Here is a 12,213-nt window from a genome sequence, read left to right as displayed (position 1 = left end):
CGTCCAGTCAGCTTTTTTCGCTTACGATCATTGCTTAACACCGGGCCCCAATTATCAATGCGGCATTCAATAATTTCGATCTGCTTACATCTTTGGTGATCCTCACTGTCGGTCTCAAAGACATAATGTAACCTCACAGTAGTGCAGTCTGAAGGTCAATTTCTGTTGTTTGAATGTACCGGGTGGCTATAATTAAAATGCAGCCGCTCACAGAGGTCCAGTGTGGGCTGTAATTATCCTATGGCCGATGAGCTTACTAGATATTCTAATACGTTGAAGCGGAACCGATTTACGCTAGAAAACAAATTACTTCCAATTTTGGCCACCACGTGAAAATCTATCGCTGTGTAAATAACAAAGACGTATAGATATATTTTCGAAAGACGTACAGATATGTTTCCGTATGTAATGGATTCGGAACGGGACGCGGGCAGAGAAGGTCAAACAAGTGAGAAGGGCATAATATTGATTTTAGTATTAATCAATGCTTACACAGGTCGTTCAATACGAGCATGGGAGACGCCGACGAGATGCTGTAGAGCGTCAGATTTGCACCAGGTGTCCAAAAATCGAACTATTTTTTTTTTGACGTAAATTGGTTCTGCAGTAACGCATTAGCTTATCTACCAAGTTTCGCTGCCATGCTATGATTTCAGCCCACACTGGATCTCCGCGAGTAATCATAACCATCCGGTATGACTGCGTGGAATATTGTAGCCGAGAATAACTGCGATCACCACTAGGCTCAACTAGAAGCCTACATACTGACGATAAACTCTGCACACGGTGTATGCAACTGGTCTATCAGCACGACGTAAACTCCTTGAATTTTGCACAGTGCTACAGTGAATTCTCGTAACGCCTATAAAGTATTGCTTCACGGGCTGTGAATTTTCTTCTTTCATAGAACTCTTGTTTGAATAAACGCCTTGCCGTGTTTGTAATTTAAATGAGTAGTAAATTATACAAGTATATTGTATTGCTACATCGCATGAGTTCTGCTATGCTCTTGACATTTGGCGCCAGAGATTCTATTAAACTCAAACGTAAGGTGGCGAAATGAGGTTTACTTACTTTCACAGTGTATTGACAAGCTGTCATCGAGCTTCTTCCTGCATACATTGCAGAACTTCCGTTTGTGGTGTGTTTGTTCGGACCAGCAGTGGGCCACGGGATTCTGTAACACAACAGAGAAGAAAAATGAACAAAAACGAAAGGAGGAATGGAAACATATATTGTAAGCAACTTTTGTTATAAATGTAAGCATCTAGTTTTTCCTCTGGCACGGAAGAGGGCTTTAACGTCGGAAAAACTTAATGTGACAAATAGTAAACGTCACCGTTGTTTGGGTTAATCAGGATCAGACACTACGGTAGTAAATCGAACACCATGCAGAAAAGTTGCACAGCATGTTATACTAGACGTGCAAGATTTCAAGTGGTAAGTAATTTACGTGCTGTAATATTAGGTGACATGAAAATCTTAGCAGGAGAAACTCTAAAATTGCAAATTTCAGGTGAAATATTAACATGTCTGCAGATATAGCTTTATTTTATTACGTACTGTAAATTTAATTATACTTGTCAGAACGTGTGAAAATGTTTTCTAATCCTTTCAAATCGTGCAGCTAAGGCGGCACTTGGGAATCAGCTCGTAAATTATCTAATCGGATGCGAGAAACTGCATAAAAACCCAATCTAGGCTGGCCGGCACACAGGCCGTTGTCGTTTATCACCCGGACGGATTCAGTCTGGAGCCGGAACGCCTCCCTAAATCTCGGAAGCGGCTTGTTCGACCGCGCGGCTATCCCGACGTGTTTGCCTACTTATAAATTTTGTTAACAGTTTCACAAAATTCATCTAAAGAATAAACAGCATGACCTATTTGCCTTCTTCAAGTAATGTGAACGAAATCGTAAATCCGGTTCAAATGTCTCTAAGCACTATCTGAGGTCATCAGTCCCCTAGACTTAGAACTCTTTAAACCTAACTAACCTAAGGACATCACACACATCCATGCCCGAGGCAGGATTCGAATCTGCGACAGTAGCAGCAGCGCGGTTCCGGACTGAAGCGCCTAGAACCGCTCGGTCACAGCGGTCGGCCGTAAATCCAGCGAATAGGGTCAGTACAAAAAGTATAAAGGCATTTTCCACAAATAAGCCTTTCTTCTTCACTGAAACAACACATGGCTCATGATACAGGGTGATAATTGTTGAACTATACGAAAAAAAATGTATGTTCGTTTCAAACTACGGCGTGCACACACTTCATTCAACATGTAAACGTCACTACAGATAATCAGATTTAGGTTATGACATGTTTGATATGCCTTTCATCATTGGCGATGATGTGGCGAGGACAAGTAGCGAAATTCTGTATGACCCGCTGAAGGGGCGGAACGTCGATGTTGTCGATAACCTCCTGAATGGCTGTTTTCAGCTCATCAATCTGTACACCTTGTCTTTAACACAGCCCCCCCCCCCCCCAAAAATGGTGTCGCATGTGATTAGATCCGGAGGATATGGCGACCAATCGAGGCCCATGCCAGTGGCCTCTGGGTACACCAGAGCGAGAATGCGGTCTCCAAAGTGCTCCTCCAGAACATCAAACACTCTCTTGCTTTGATGGGGTCATTCCTCTTGCACGAACCACATCTTGTGGAAATCAGAGTCACTTTGGATAATGGGGATGAAATCATCTTCCAAAACCTTCACGTAACGTTCGGTAGTGCAGTGCCATCAAGGAATATCGCACCGATTATTCCGTGACTGGACATTGCACACCACACAGTCACCCGTTGAGGGTGAAGCGACTTCTCCATCGCGAAATGCGGGTTCTCAGTACCCCAAATTCGCCAATTTTGCTTATTGACGAACCCATCCAAATGAAAGCGGGCTCCGTCGCTAAACCAAATTCGCATGCGCATACTAATTTCCATCATGCCCCGCGGCCAACCGTGCAGTGTGAACGACCTAATGCAAACCGTTCAGAAGTTATAACGATTTTATTTCATATAGCTCAATAATTGTCACCCTGTACATTCACTGCCATTGCAACGAAATTGTTCCGCGGCTACTGGATCACTGAATTTAATGTTGCAGAGTTAGCAAGAAGCGGATTATCTTCGTTTGTTTGTTCAGATAATTCCGAGGAACCCGACTCTGATGATTTATCCTGTAGATGTAGTCTCTTCTTGGCGTTTCTTGGACTTGCCTGGGCTGAAACGTCGCTTTTTCTTTTATTTTCCAGCTTCTTTGTGTTCACATTTTCTGGGAATGTAAGACGCAGTGGTTTCCGTTTTCTGGCTGAAGACAATAAGTCGTGGAATGAAACAGAATAATTTGGCGTGCCATTGTTATCATGAACTGAGTTAGCGGGGAGATGACATAGCCTGACGCTCATTTTCCTTTGTTGAGTTTTCTTGGCTTTACGATGTATCAGCCGGCAAGAAGTCACATTCAGCCACTGGTTTTTCATTCAATTGAAAAATGCCTTTTAATTTTTTACAAACATCCTTGTGGGCATGAAAATGTTTGCAAATGTGAGTTTGTTGGTCTTCCTTGTCCGTTGATCTTTCTTGCTCGTCACTAAATATTGTTTGACCAACTTTTACTTTCGATGGCAAATCTTTTCCACATTGACAGGAATGCGGCACACCGAATAATTCCATTTACTCTCAGGGTAAGTTTTATAGGCGTTTTGCAAAACATTCTCGGTTCACAAGGAAGTTTTTCTTTAATTTTTCCTCATCTGCAATACTAAACGCAAATAAAATAATGCAAAACAAAATAATAGTTTTAATAAGCATACACAAAAAGTATTGACAATTATCACCCACATTATACTCACACGATTCAACGGAAATGCAAAACTTTTTTTTTTGGTAAGTTCATAGATCTGTGCAAGGATTTTAACGCGCCGGTGATATGATAACCCCTTCTGCATTAATAAATTTGCTGTGCAACAGACACGTAACAAATAATTGAGCTGTCAGAGATATACTAATTTGAAATCAAAAATATCTTACAAAGCAAGATATTTTTAGAACTTAAGGCTCACAGCACAGTGTTCTACAAAGTTTTAACACAGTAAGTGACGCACTTGGGCTGTGTCTTCCGCTTCCCATCTTATACACCGAGTGCCAGCAGTCAACCGCTGTGTGGCAACAGTATGTGACGCTGAAGAGAAGATTTCTAGAACTCACCCGGTTCTGCCTAACTTATCCTAACTTCTTAATCACATGCCTGTTAAGTGTTTACTGAGATTTAAGGATCGTATCAGACAAAATACCCTTTTTTCTTGACGTTTCTGCTGAAAATCGTATATACGAGTTCCAATTATTGAAGATCAGTTTATACTATCTCCTGCTGGATTGCTTCTTCAGCTCCTCCTTGTGGTTCTTCTTTAATGTAGATGTGTCAGTGAAGCACTCCCACAAAAAAGTCACAAGCAGTCAGCTCAGGGGATCTTGGGGACCAAGGTATGTCGCCATCTACATCTACATGATTACTCTGCTATTAACAATTAAGTGCCTGGCAGAGGGTTCAATGAACCACCTTCAAGTTGTCTCTCTACCGTTCCATTCTCGAACGGCGCGCGGGAAAATGAGCACTTAAATTTTTCTGTGCGAGTCCTGATTTCTCTTATTTTATCGTGATGATCATTTCTCCCCATGTAGGTAGGTGCCAACAGAATGTTTTCACAATCGGAGGAGAAAACTGTGATTGAAATTTCATGAGAAGATCCCGTCGCAATGAAAAACACCTTTGTTTTAATGATTGCCACTCCATTTCACGTATCATGTCTGTGGCACTATCTCCCCTATTTCGCGATAATATAAAATGTGCCACCCTTCTTTGAACTTTTTCAGTATCATCCGTCAGTCCCACCAGATACGGATCCCACACCGCACAGCAATACTCCAGAATAAAGCGGACAAGTGTAGTGTAAGCAGTCTCTTTAGTCGATCTGTTGCACCTTCTAAGTGTTCTGCCAATGAATCGCAGTCTTTGGTTTGCTCTACCCACAACATTATCTATGTGATCGTTCCAACTTAGGTTATTTGTGAAATCATTTTCCTGGAAACATGTTGTTAACAACGTGCATGAAACTTGTGGCGTTGTAACATCCTTTGGGAAATAACGTTTTTAATTTTTTACCAGACGTCTTCCCAGCGGTGGAGGCAAGAAACTGCAGAGGATGGGAACGTGATGCTCATCGGTGACACAGTGACACCATTTTAATCTTCAATAAACTACGGGTTTGTGATGCCGATAATGTCAGTTCTATACGATACTGTTGTATGTACTAAACGGAGATGTTTGTCGCGGATTTTAAGAGGATTCTTATTGTCCTATCAGCGGCTATATTGTTTTTTGACCTCTCCATTGAAATGTAAATGATTCTCAATATTCATGACAACTTACGTATTTTCATTTTCTTCAAGTATCACTTGCATTCGAACAGCAAAGTCCTCTCATTACTCACTATATGATGCCGTAATGCATTGACGAATACACCTCCTGTATGGATTAAATTTTAGATCCTTTTGCAAAATAATGCGCACTAATTCACGATAATAGTAATACACCTGATACCTCCGTGCATGTCGTCTTGGGCTCCGAAATAGCGTTTTTTATCCTCCCGATATCTTACAATTTTATTTGGAACAAGGTGCTTTTTCTTTACATTATTTCCTGTTGTTATGAGACTGTGTGCTTTTGTATCGTGGCTGGGAATCGTATCTCGACACCAAAGGTTGAGACGTGCATTAAAAACCCGTAGAGCTGCCGTGACGGATTTGACACGTACGCATCATATGTAAACAAGGACAGGGGCGTCCTTAGAAATGTTTACGGAGGGGGAGGGGAAGGAGGGGGTACAAGACTGTTTTTTACATAAGAGAATTGATGTTTATGCACTCAGCATATGAATCATACTGTATACTACATTTCCACGGGATGGGAGGAGCAACAATTGCCAATGATTGGCCCATGTAACAGCAACAAAGCAGAGTGAACAGAATGTCACCCGTAAGGCGTTAGATGCTATCTTACATGATAACATCACAGGCTTGTTGATCAGATGATGAAAATGATCTTAAAAAGAAATCCAGAGAAGCTTCCAAAATACTTAGAGAGCATGTAAGTTGTTCTTAATTGATTTCCGTTCCTCATTACTACGATTTGCATTCAGTAAAACTAATAGTAAGAAAAGTATGTGCTAGACTGCCATTCATAGGAAGAATCTTAAGGAAATGTAATTAATCTCCGAAAGAAATGGCTGGGAAAAGATTTGTTTAGCAGATTATTGAGTATTGCTCATCATTCTCGGACCCTTACTAGGTTGGATTGGTAGAAAAGATAGACAAGATCCAACAATGAGCGGCGCGTTTCGTCATGGCTAGAGAGCGTTACGGAGTTTCTCGACAGAATCCAATGTCAGGCGCTAAAAGAGAGGCGTTGTGTATCGCGGAGAAGTTTACTACTGAATTCCGAAATTTTACGTTCCGGGAAGAGTTGGACAGCATATTAATTTCTCCAACATACGTCTCGAGGAATCACGAAAAATTTCGAGAAATTAAAGCTAATATGGAGGTTTACCGACAATCGTTTTTGCCAAGCGCCACTTGCGAATGCAGCTAGGAAGGGAGGTCAGATACTGTTATCATACACCGTCAAGTGTCTTGCACATATTCAGTCTCTACATTTCAGGTACCAGTAACTTCTTCCTATTGTGACTTAATCGTAATAAATATAATGGTTTTTAAATCTAAATGAAGCGAAACAAGTGGCTAGAACTATCGTATGTAAACCATATCTTAAAAGCATGTAGGTCAAAATGTGTATATATTCACCCAATTAACGGATAGTATACAAATTACAGAATTTACCTGTTTCTCGTATCGTGCATACTTGCTCAAACAAGGACAGAAATTATTTCCAAGATATTAAACCTTCATTTTATAACGATAATTTGGTATTAGTTCTCTTTGCATCTATAGCGCAACAGTAAATCACTATTGCATTTACTTTTAAATACGAATTATAATAATATTTAGGTCTTTTCGTAAAGCCTAAATAAACAGCGCTATTTCGAAGTCGCCTTACAATACTAGTTATATTTGTTGTAAATATTTGCAAAAAGCTAAACTCACTCGAATGATATTTCTGCACTGTGAGCACATCCAACAATTGAAACAATTTTATCTCTCTCCATACAGAGCACATAATATTTCTTTTAGTAGCTATCATGTTATATGATATGAAGGGGTCGCCGGGAGAACATGTTAATCCACGTGAGCATAATTGTATGTTATAGCATGTTATATATTCGTTAAATTCAGAGACAAGAACATAAACACAATAAGACAAAGAAGTTTATATAACATACATTTAGTTCTACGGGTACTTAACAGTGTGTTGCGTATTCGAAGGAAGACAAGAAGATTGGGTTTAACGTCCCGTCGACGTCGAGGTCGTTAGAGACAGAGCCGAAGCTCGGATCGTGTCAAGGACGAGGAAGAACATCGGCCGTGCCGTTTCAAAGGAACCATCCTGGCATTTGCCTGGAGCGATTTAGGGAAATCACGGAAAACCTAAATCTGATTGGTCGGACGCGCGTTTGAACCGTCGTCCTCCCGAATACGAGTCCAGTTTGCTAACCACTGCGCCACATCGCTCGGTGGTTGTATTCGAAAACCATGAACTATGGGCGTTGCCAATGGGAGGTGGGGGGGATTGGTGTGGGACGAGGAGGGGGGGGGAGGGGGAAAGTAGCATGTGTAATTCAACGATATACGGGTAGCCGTAATGTAGGAGCAATCACAATGGATGGGTATTTGTGATGAGGCCAGACAAAATTTTAGTTTCGGAAGAGGGACACCGTCTTTTTCACTAGTTGCAGGGGCACCACTATGAATGATTCACTAATCGTGCCTTGTAACACTACACAACATGAACTTGCTGTGTCGGTACTGCGAACGGCTGAAAGCATGGGGAAACTAGAGCCGTTATTTTTCCGAGGACATGCAGCTATATTGTATGCTTTTTGATAGTGGCAACCTCTTGGGTAAAATACTACAGAGTCAAATAGTTCCCCATTCGAATCGTCAAGCAGTGAGGATATCGTCATCTGGATAAACAGAAGTGACGTCAGAAGGTGGAATGTTGCATCACTTAATCGGTTAGATAGGTTAGAGAGTTTAAAAAGGGAAATGGGTAGTTTGGAGTTAGATATAGTAGGAATTACTGAAGTTCACTGGTAGGAAGAAAAGGACTTCTGGTCGGTTGATTACAGGGTTATCAAAACAAAACAAAATGTGGGTAATACAAGAGTAGTCCTATTAATCAATAAGAAAATAAGAATACGGCTAAGCTGCTATGAACAGCATAGTGAACGCATTGTTGCAGCCAAGATAAACACAACGCCAACACACACAACAATAGTACAAGTTTTTCTGTATGATGAGATAGAAGAAATTTTACAGACAGTTGAAGGAGATGAAAATTTAACTGTGTTTGGGGACTGCACTTCGATAGTAGGAAAAATAGAAGAAGAAAATTAGTAGGAGAACGTGACTGGAGAAAAAGAATCAAACAGGAAGACGCTTGCTAGAATTTTATACAGAGCATAATTTAATCATTGCTAACACTTCGTCTAAGAATCGTGTAAGGAGACTGTATACATGGAAGAGACCTGGAGATACAAGAAGGTTACAGGCTGACTATATATCGTTAAGACAAAGACTTCGAAACCAGATTTTACCCAGTAAAACATTTAAGTGAAGCAGGTGACGGCGAATACAGACGTCTAAAAATGAAACTGACGGAAAACGCTAAGTGGCAAGTTAGATATAGTGGGAATTATTGAAGTGCAGTGGTAGGAAAAACAGAACATCCGGCCGGTTGAGTACAGGGTTGTCAACACAAAACAAAATGTGTAGTCCTAATAATCAACAAGAAAATAAGAATGCGGCTAAGCTACTATGACATTATAGAAGCATACCTTGAAGCTGTACTGACCCATTTAATAACCAAAAACAAAGAAATAGTGGTTGCTGGTGATTTCAATGTAGATTTCCTTAAAGACTCTCCCAATAAGAACTTATTTGAGTTAGTAACACTATCATTCAACTTAATTCCCACTGTAAAGTTCCCCACTACGGTAGCCAGTTGCTCACAAACAGCCATTGATAATATCTTTATAGAAAAGTCCAATGAACAAAATTATGTTACAAAACCAATAGTCAATGGCCTCTCAGGCCATGACATGCAGTTCCTTCTGTTAAATGTTAATACTGAACAGGATATAAAATCTATTAAATCTGAGCTCAAGAGGGTAATCAATAAGCCAAAAATTGATTATTTTAGGACACTCCTCAGAGACATTCTCTGGACTGATGTTTACAGTGCTCATGGCATGAATGAAAAATATAACACATTTGCTAATAAAGTGCTTACCGTATTCGTACACTGTTTTCCCCCAAAACTTACCAAGGTTAGAGCAAAGTCTACGAAGAAGCCATGGATTACGCAAGGAATAGGGGTATCTTGTAAAACAAAAAGAAAACTGTATCTGTCAATCCGAAACAGTTCCGATGTTGATGCTATAGCACATTCAAGAAATACTGCAAAATATTAAAGACTGCAATACAGACATCAAAGCAAATATATTACAAGGAAAAGATAGTCATATCAGATAACAAAGTAAAGACTATATGGGATATAGTGAAGGAGGAAACCGGTAGAACCAGACATGAAGAGGGAAAAATAGCATTAAGAGTAAATGATACATTGGTGACAGACGTGTATAGTGTTGCAGAACTTTTTAACAAACATTTTATAACTGATACTGATAAGATGGGGTTGTCAGGCTCTGTAGATGCTGCTATGGAATACCTCAGACCAGACATTTCAAGTAACTTCCATAATATGAATTTGACCAGAACTACCCCAGCAGAAATAATATCCATCATAAAATCTTTAAAATCAAAAACAGCTAGTGGGTATGACGATATATCAACAAAGTTAATTAAAGAATGTGATTCTGAGTTAAGTAACATATTAAGCTATCTGTGTAACCAGTCATTTATCAGTGGAATATTTTCTGAATGGTTGAAATATGCTGAAGTTAAGTCACTGTTTAAGAAGGGAGATAAGGGAATAGCATCAAATTTCCGTCCAGTTACACTTTTGCCAGCATTCTCAAAAATTTTAGAAAAAGTAATGTACAATCGGCTTTATAACAATCTTATCTCAAATAACATACTGTCAAAGTCACAGTTCGGATTTCTAAAGGGTTCTGATATTGAGAAGGCTATTTACAGTTACAGTGAAAAGGTGCTTAATCCGTTAGACAAAAAATTGCAGGCAACTGGTATATTTTGTGATCTGTCACAGGCATTTGACTGTGTAAATCGCAATATCCTTTTAAGTAAATTATAATATTATAGTGTAACAGGAAATGCTGCAAAATGGTTCAAACCTTATATCTCTTGCAGGAAACAAAGGGTGTTATTAGGAAAGAGAGATGTATCAAACTATCATGCATCATCCAACTGGGAACTAATTACATGTGGGGTCCCACAAAGTTCCATTTTAGGGCCCTTACTTTTTCTTGTGTATATCAATGATCTTTCATCAGTAACATTACCAGAAGCCAAGTTCGTTTTGTTTGCCAATGATACAAACTTTGCAATAAATAGCAAATCAAGTGTAGTCTTCGAAAGGTCAGCTAATAAAATATTTGTGGACATTAATCACTGGTTCCTAGCCAATTCTTTGTCACTAAACTTTGAAAAAATAGACTACATGCAGTTCAGAACATGTAAGGGGTGTCCCACGAGTATATGCCTAACATATGATGACAAGCAGATAGAAGAAGTGGACAGTGTTAAATTCTTGGGATTACTGCTTGATAATAAATTCAACTGGGAGGAGCACACCACAGAACTGCTGAAGCGTCTTAACAAATCTCTATTTGCAATGCGAATTGTGTCAGACATAGGGGATATAAAAATGAAAAAGCTGGCATACTATGCTTACTTTCATTCCATAATGTGATATGGGATTATTTTTTGGGGCAATTCACCAAGCCAAGCTAAAGTTTTCTGGGCACAAAAACGTGCATAAGAGATATGTGGTGTGAACTCAAGAACATCCTACAGAATCCTGTTTAGGGAACTAGGGATACTAACTACTGCTCTCCAATATATTTATTCCTTAATGAAATTTGTCATTAAAAATATATCACTTTTTCATACCAACAGCTCAATTCATGGAATCAATACTAGAAATAAGAATAATCTTCACAAGGATTTAAAGTCACTTAGTCTTGTACAAAAAGGTGTGCATTATTCAGGAACACACATTTTCAATAACTTGCCAGCAGCCATAAAAAGCTTAGCAACCAATGAAATTCAGTTTAAGAGAAGCCTAAAGGATTTATTGGTGGCCAACTTCTTCTACTCCATTGATGAATTTCTCAGTAGAACCAACTGATTTGTGTATATATAAACTTCTGCACAATTTCAGTGCAGTAATGTGTTCATTGTAAATAATTGTATGTGCATATGTGTGTAAATACAATCTAACTTCTGCACCAGGTCAGTGCAGTAATGTGTTCATTGTAAATAAGTTTTTAGTAGTTGTATTACATGCTCATTACCCTATAAAAAATAAAAAAAAACTTTTTTTATTTTAAATTCAGTGCATTAGTATTTGTAAAATAATTCTTTCATATAGTGGTCATTAAAAATGACGACCATGCCACTTGGAACTTGCGGAATGGTACATTAGCTTATTTGTTTGAGTTGTAAATATTTGCCATGTGTTGTTGTTTTTCTGACATGTTCTACATTCTGGAGGACCTCCTCATTATGGATCAATTGGAATGAAAGTAAATCTAATCTAATCTAATCTAGGAGAACTACAGTTGCAGCCTACAAGAAAATTGGAGAATTTTGCAGAAAAGAGATGCAGCTGTCTGAATGTCAAGATCTCAGATGGCAATCCAGTAAGAAGCAAAAAAGGGAAATCTAAAAGGCGGAAAGCAAATATAGAATGGCTGTACGATGGAAGTGAACGTGAAGACAATGGCATATGAAGGGAAGGGGAAGTTATCTACGTCGAAACAAGACCTCTGGAGTAGACGACATTCACTCAAAATTATTAAAATCATTGAGAGAACGTGCCACTGGGGAACTAAACTC

At 39.3% G+C, this 12,213-nt stretch overlaps 1 protein-coding gene across 7 annotated transcripts in view; it reads right to left on the bottom strand.

Moving 5' to 3' along the window:
- LOC126253529 (diacylglycerol kinase theta) overlaps nucleotides 1-12,213 on the bottom strand; it is a 741,186-nt gene that overhangs the window by 419,852 nt on the left and 309,121 nt on the right. For all 7 annotated transcript variants that reach the window (XM_049954942.1, XM_049954916.1, XM_049954934.1 and 4 more), the window contains exon 3: nucleotides 1,075-1,177. In XM_049954942.1, coding sequence (XP_049810899.1) covers nucleotides 1,075-1,177 — 103 coding nt within the window. The remainder of the gene's footprint in view (nucleotides 1-1,074; nucleotides 1,178-12,213) is intronic.

Source organism: Schistocerca nitens, chromosome 1, assembly GCF_023898315.1.
Source record: "Schistocerca nitens isolate TAMUIC-IGC-003100 chromosome 1, iqSchNite1.1, whole genome shotgun sequence".
In the NCBI taxonomy this organism is placed as follows: Eukaryota; Metazoa; Arthropoda; class Insecta; order Orthoptera; family Acrididae; genus Schistocerca; species Schistocerca nitens.
This window is presented reverse-complemented; position numbering and strand designations above follow the sequence as displayed.